The sequence below is a fragment of the Chiloscyllium plagiosum genome, chromosome 12 (assembly GCF_004010195.1).
Source record: "Chiloscyllium plagiosum isolate BGI_BamShark_2017 chromosome 12, ASM401019v2, whole genome shotgun sequence".
NCBI classification, from domain to species: domain Eukaryota; kingdom Metazoa; phylum Chordata; class Chondrichthyes; order Orectolobiformes; family Hemiscylliidae; genus Chiloscyllium; species Chiloscyllium plagiosum.
In genome coordinates, this window is record NC_057721.1 from 13509483 (window position 1) to 13516540 (window position 7058).

Genomic DNA, 7058 nt, shown 5'->3' on the forward strand with positions numbered 1-7058 from the left:
TTTATCTACTGAGTCAGTATGGGTGGAAATCAGTAACAGGAAAAGAACAGTCACTTTACTGGGTATTTTCTATAGACCCCCAACAGCAGCAAAGAGATGGAAAAACAGATTGAACAGCAGATCTTGCAAAGATGCAGATGTAACAGTGTTGGTGTTATGGGTAACTTCAACTTCCCCAAAATTGATTGGAACCTCCTTAGTACAGACGGTCTAGATGAAGCCGATTTTGTCAGGTGTGTCCGGGAAGGAATCCTGACTCAATATGTAGATACGCCAACTAGGAGGGAGGCCATATTGGATTTGGTGCTAGGCAACAAGCCAGGCCTCGTGCTAGATCCCTCAGTGGGACAGCATTTCAGTGACAGTGACCACAACTGCCTCACCTTTACCATAGCCATGGAGAGGTATAGGAACAGACAGTCTGGGTAGGTGTTTAACTGGGGGAGAGGAAATTATACTGATATTAGACAGGAACTGTGGAGTATAAATTGGGAACAATTGTTCTACAGGAAATGCATAACAGAAATGTGGAGGCTGTTTAAGGAGTACTTGTTATGCGTGTTGGATAACATTATCCCGGGATAACATTGTCCTACCAAGACAGGCAAGGAATGGTAAGGTGAAGGAGCTTTGGAAGATAAGAGAAAAGGACCTTCTCGTCAAAAGGAAGATTACTTAAGGTTGTAGAGAGCAAGGATCTGGCACAGCTTTAGAAGATTACAGTGTAGCTAGGAAAGAACTCAAAAATGAACTGAGGAGTGCTAGAAGGGGGCACATAAAAGTCTTGGCGGGAAGGATTAGGGAAAACCCAAAGATGTTCTACATTTATGTGAGGAATAAGAGAATGATTAGTAAGAGGGTTGGGCCGATCAGGCATAGTGGAGGGAACTTGTGCCTGGAGTCTGAAGAGGTAGGGAAGGCCCTAAATGAATTTTTTGCTTCAGTATTCACTAGAGAGAGGGACTTTGTTGATAGTGAGAACACCATGGACCAGGTTAATAGGCTTGAACAGATCAATATAAAGAAAGTGGATGTGCTGGAAATTCTGGGAAGCATCAAGATAGATAAGTCCCCAGGGCTGGACCAGACATATCCAAGGTTACTACGGGAAGCGAGGAATGAGTACTGGAAAGGAATCTGAGAGATAAGATTTATGACTATTTGGAAAAACATAGTTTGATTAAAGAGAGTCAGCATGGCTTTGTGAGGGGGAGGTCATGCCTCACAAGCCTTATTGAGGATGTGACAAGTTGATGAAGGTCGAGCAGTGTATGTGTTGTAAATGGATTTCAGTAATGCATTTGATAAGGTTGCCCACGGTAGGCTCATTCAGAAAGTTAGGAGGTATGGGATACAAGGAAATTTGGCTGTCTGGATACAGGATCAGCTGAGCGAAAGAAGATAGCAAGTGTTCGTGGATGGAAAGTATTCCACCTGGAGGTCAGTAGCCAGTGGAGCGCCGCAGGGATCTGTTCTCGGGGCTCTGCTCTTTGTAGTTTTTACAAATGACTTGAAGAAGTGGAAGGGTGAATTAGTAAGTTTGCTGATGACACAAAGGTCAGTGGAGTTGTAGATAGTGTCAAGGGCAGCTACAGGCTACAACAAGACATTGACAGGATACAGAGCTTGGCTGAGAAGTGGCCGATGGAGTTCAACCTGGATAAATGCGAGGTGATTCATTTTGGAAAGTCAAATTTGAATGCTGAATAAAAGGTTAAAGACAGGATTCTTGGCTGTGTGGAGGAACAGCGGGAACGTGGGGTCCACATTCATAGATCCCTCCAAGTTGCCACCCAAGTTGATAGGATTGTCAAGAAGGCGTTTGGTGTTTTGGCTTTCATTAACATGGGGTTTGAGCTTAAGAGCCGCAAAGTTTTGTTGCAGCTCTATAAAACCCTGGTTAGACCACACTTGAAATATGGTGTCCAGTTCTGATCACCTCATTATAGAAAGGATGTAGATGCTTTAGAGAGGGTGCAGAGATTTACCAGGATGCTGCCTGAATTGGAGGGCATGTCTTATGATGAGAGGTTGAGTGGGCCAGGGCCTTTTACACTGGAGAGAGGGAAGAGACGTGAATTGTATAATGTAATGAGAAGCATAGATAGAGTAGATAGCCAGAAACTGTTCCGAGGGCTGAAATGGCTGTCACAAGAGGTCATCATTTTAAAGAGATTGGAGGAAGGTATTGGGGAGATATCAGAGGTAGGTTCTTTACGCAGAGAGTGATGGGTGCGTGGAATGCAATGCCAGCAGTGATAGTAGAGTCAGATACATTAGGGATATATAAGTGACTGTTGGACAGGCACATGGATAGCAGTAAATTAAGGGATGTGTACGTTAGGTTGATCTTAGATTAAGCTAAATGCTCTGCACAACATCATGGGCCAAAGGGCCTGTACTGTGCTGTGATGTTCTATGACCTGGTTGAAGCTTTGATGCAATATTTCATCCTCACTAACACTCGACACTGGAGCCCACCAGGGGTCCGTACTCAGCCCCCTATTGTACTCACTATATACCCATGACTGCATTGCCAAATATCAGACTAATGTCACTTACAAGTTCGCTGATGACACCACCATAGTCGGTCGAATCTCACATGGTGATGAAACAGACGGGAGGTGGAAGACCTGGAAAAATGGTGCACTGAGAACACTCTAGCTCTCAATGCCGGCAAAACCAAGGAACTCATTATTGACTTTCGGTGGAATGTTACTCATGCCCCCTACACATTAACAGCACAGAGATGGAACAGGTGGAGAATGTCAAGCTCCTGGGAGTGGTCATCCACAAAAAGCTTTCTTGGACTCTTCATGTGGATGCACTGGTTACAAAGGCTCAACAAGAGAGCATTCGAGAGCATTCTGTCTGGATACATCACTACCTGGTATGGCAACTGTACCATTCAAGATTGGAGACGGTTACAGAGAGTGGTGCACTCGGCCCGGACAATCACAAAGGCCAACCTCTCTTCTATAGAAGCTATCTACCAGGTCCGCTGTCAAGGAAAGGCTGCCAGCATTCTTAAAAGTCCATTCCAGCATGGCAATGTTTTTCTACAACCTCTACCATCAGGGAGAAGGTACAGAAGTCTGAACACATGCACCAGCTGGTTTCATAACAGTTTCTACCTTACTGTTGTTAGAATACTGAATAGACTCACAGACTCTTAACATTCACCTGTACCTGTGTTTTTGTTTTTGCCGCTGTTTACCTATTATTTACTATCTATGCTACTTAACTCTGTGATCTTCCTGTATTGCTCAAAAGACAAAGCTTTTCACAATGTCTCGGTACACGTGACAATGAATTCAATTCAATGATGTATATGGGACATAATACTGCCAATATGCATCAGTGGTGAAGGGATTAAATGTTGAAGGTGATGAAAAGAGTATCATTCAAGCAGGCTTTGTCCTAGATGACATCTAGCTTCTTAAGTGTTGTTAAGGGCTGCACTCAGCCATGCAATTCCATCAAGCATTTGAGCTGTGCCTTGTAGCTGGTGGACAAGCTTTGGGGAGTTAGGAAGTGAGTAACCCACTGGAGGGCTCCTAAACTCTGGCCTGATCTTACAGCGATGGTACAGGTTGACTGTGTATCTGCAGTTTACCGCAGCCCAAACATATTACAGGAACATTCCAGAACCAACGGGCTGCCGGGAAGGTAAATTTGTCATTTAAATGAATGGGTCCGCTCCTATTCATGGTTTCAGGCTTCTGCGGTAGATCTTGGAATGTAACCCCTGTGGGTATGGGGCGGGGGTGGAAATCTAATGTATTCATACAGCTGATCCAGTTCAGTGATCTCCAACATCTACAGTGCTCACTTTCTCCCAGTTCAGTTACAGGTCAATGGCTATCCTTAGGATGTTGATGATGCGGATTCAGTGATGGTAAAGTCACTAAATGCCAAAGAACGATGGTTAGATTGTCTCTTGTTGAATATATTCATTGCGTGGCATTTACATGGCAAGAATTGTCACTAGTCTGGCCAAACCTTGACTTTATCCAAGTTTTGCTGCACTTGGACTGGCCATCCCGGTAAAAGTCTGAGTGTGAAACAAGCAGGTACTTATGTCTCAGACAGAAAGCATTTGGTGAACTCCCGGTCAAAGGAGGGTAGCAGGGAACCCAGCAGTCGGAAAGTGGTGTCTACGGACGCTAACGAGAGACAAGTTGAAAGCAACACATTAGCATTGTCGAAACAGAGAACCTAATAGCGCGTGCGCGGACGGGCGGCGGGGAACTTGCGCATGCGCAGGGCTGGGTGGGGAAGCGGCGCAGGCGTATCGCGTTACTTGCGCGGGGGCGGTTGGAGAAGAGAGCGCGCGGGATCAATTGTTCGGATCGGTTTTGAATAATTTAAATTAAACCGTCAGCAGCGGCGGCCGCAACCCGTGTTCCGTATGGTGAGAATGGCGGATAAAGAGGGTGAGTGTTGAGGAGGGAGAAATGTAAATGAGATTTGGGTTTTCCTTTCCCCAAACCCCTAAGTGGATCTCCTCCTCCAGTGAGACGGAGATACATTACCGTTGGTGTGGGGTGGTCGCACCGGGGACGGGCCAGCGGCTCTGCCCGCTCTCCCACTGTCTCCTAATATGTCCCCCCCATCTCCCTGCCCGTGCCTCCCAGTCGCAGGGACGAGGCAGTGCTTTAGGGAGCAGTCGGGTTTTCCTTTTTCACGTATTGGTCAGTGAGGCATTGCTCCCCCCTCCCCGTACTTTGTCCTCCGGTAAGGCCGTCCGGATGAGTCGTGCTCACACACAGGCCACTAGCTGCTCTGAACTTGGCGTCCAAACACCCCCCCCCCCCCCCATCCCCGGGAGCCCCAGGGTCACAGCAGCCTGAGCGATTGGCAGTGCAGGAGGAACCGAAGTGGGGGGGCTTCACGAATGTGGAACTTGCCACTAGATGCAGTGGTTGAAGTGAAGGCTGCGGGTGCATTGAAGGGGAAGCTGCATAGGCACAAGAGGAACAGTATATTGTTGACCGAGGAGGGTCGTGTGGAACAGAATATACACCAGTTGGGCTGAATGGCCTGTTTTGATAGTGTATGTTCCACATTATATACCACATAGTAAATGTGGAACGTCATTTTTTTTCACAAATACATTTAAGTTTGCAGGTCTGAATGGATCCTTGTACAATTCTTATACAGCAATGTGGTTTGAACATCTCCAGCTGGAGTTCATAGCTTGTATAACTGATCAGACCCCTCTTCCAGTATTACTAAAAGTTATGTGCTTCTCAACCTGAAATTGTTGATTACAATTGAACCTCTACATTTTTTTGTTAACTGTGAAGTTAAATAGAACCAGTGCGTTCATGATTTGAAAATAGTCTCATCATCCACAAACCAGAACCCTGGATTGAGAGACCACATTGAAAAACAAACTTCCTTGCACACAAGATAAAGGTGCAAAGCACTAATTGTCTTTTTTGACAGCATTTGCATCGCCTGAGGCATGGCTGTCTTTCCCTTGTGACAAAGCATGAAGGACTTTTAGGAGCTTCAATGTGATCAATGTTTAACAAATTCCCTACAACCAAGTAACAAAACAGCTGCCAGGTGCTTGATTGCTCCCACATCATATCACCATTTGATATGCTCTGATTGGGCAGTGTTGGGCACTGTAAAAACGCCATCCCATTCTCCCAATTCCTTCGTCTCCGCCGCATCTGCCCCCAGGAGGACCAGTTCAAAATACGTACAACACTCCCACATCATATCACCATTTGATATGCTCTGATTGGGCAGTGTTAATGCCCATCATAGGAAGGGTCAGCCCCACTTGTTTTTCTGTCTTGTTCTTCCCACCAGGTTTGTTTTAAAGCAATTCATGACTTGGTGGTGCTGGTGTTTGACTTGGGGTGGACAAAGTTTAAAAATTTCACAACACCAGGTTATAGTCCAACAGATTTATTTGGAAGCACTAGCTTTCGGAGCCCCGCTCCAAAACCACCTAATAAAGGAGTGGCGCTCTGAAAGCTAGTGCTTACAAATAAACCTATTGGACTATAATCTGGTGTGTGATTTTTAACTTGCCCTTTGGTATCATTTAAATTTCAAAGCATGTTTACTATCCCTGGAAATAATTTCTGGGTGTGTTATTTTTAGTCTGTTCCAGTCAACACAGACTTCTGGACAGAAACATATTCCTGACATCACCTGAACCTGAAGGAAGCCAAATATTATTAATCTTTCCACTTTTGCTTCCAGCATTATCATTTGTCAGCTATTGGTGATGCCTTGTCAGTGTTGTTTCAGGAGGTGGGCTGAACCTGGTGGATGGAACTTATTTTAATTAATAGCTGTTCTCTCCCACTGCTTGCCCTTCCATTGTAAGCCTGTTAATCTTCTTGCAGTTATGGACTCATGTTGTAGAAAATGCTTTATTCTGAAGTACAGTTAACTAATCTGGTACTGCAGTGCGTGATACTTGAGTGGTCCTATGTGCTGATCTGTTGCAGTGGGAGGTGCTTAGGTTTATTTGCTGAGTGGAATTTTGCTTTTTTGCATTAAATGTTTACATAAGTAATTTTTGTTTGAAATGCGATCAGAAACTTGCCATATAAAATTAATAAGGAGAAAGTGAGGACTGCAGATGCTGGAGATCAGAGCTTAAAAGTGTGTTGCTGGAAAAGCGCAGCAGGTCAGGCAGCATCAAAGGAACAGGAGAATTGACGTTTCAGGCATAAGCCCTTCAAGAATGAGGAGGGGGTGCCAAGCAGGCTAAGATAAAAGGTAGGGAGGAGGGACTTGGGGGAGGGAATACGATAGGTGGAAGGAGGTTAAGGTGAAGGTGATAGACCGGAGAGGGGGTGGGGGGGCGGAGGCGGAGAGGTTCCCCGCTCACTTCCCTCCAAGGCCCCAAGGGATCCTTCCATGACCGTCAGAAATTCACCTCCACCTCCACACATATCATTTACTGCATCAGCTGCACCCGATATGGCCTCCTCTACATTGGGGAGACAGGCCGCCTACTTGCAGAACGTTTCAGAGAACACCTCTGGGACACCTGCACCAACCAACCCAACCGCCCCGTGGCTCAA

General features: G+C 45.7%; 1 protein-coding gene across 1 annotated transcript in view; it reads left to right on the forward strand.

Moving 5' to 3' along the window:
* The first annotated feature begins 4283 nt into the window (after positions 1 to 4283).
* The window catches only part of LOC122554992 (histone-binding protein RBBP7), a 37039-nt gene continuing 34264 nt past the window's right edge, over positions 4284 to 7058 (forward strand). Inside the window, exon 1 of the mRNA XM_043700502.1 lies at positions 4284 to 4436. Coding sequence (XP_043556437.1) covers positions 4412 to 4436 — 25 coding nt within the window. The 5' untranslated portion in view covers positions 4284 to 4411. The remainder of the gene's footprint in view (positions 4437 to 7058) is intronic.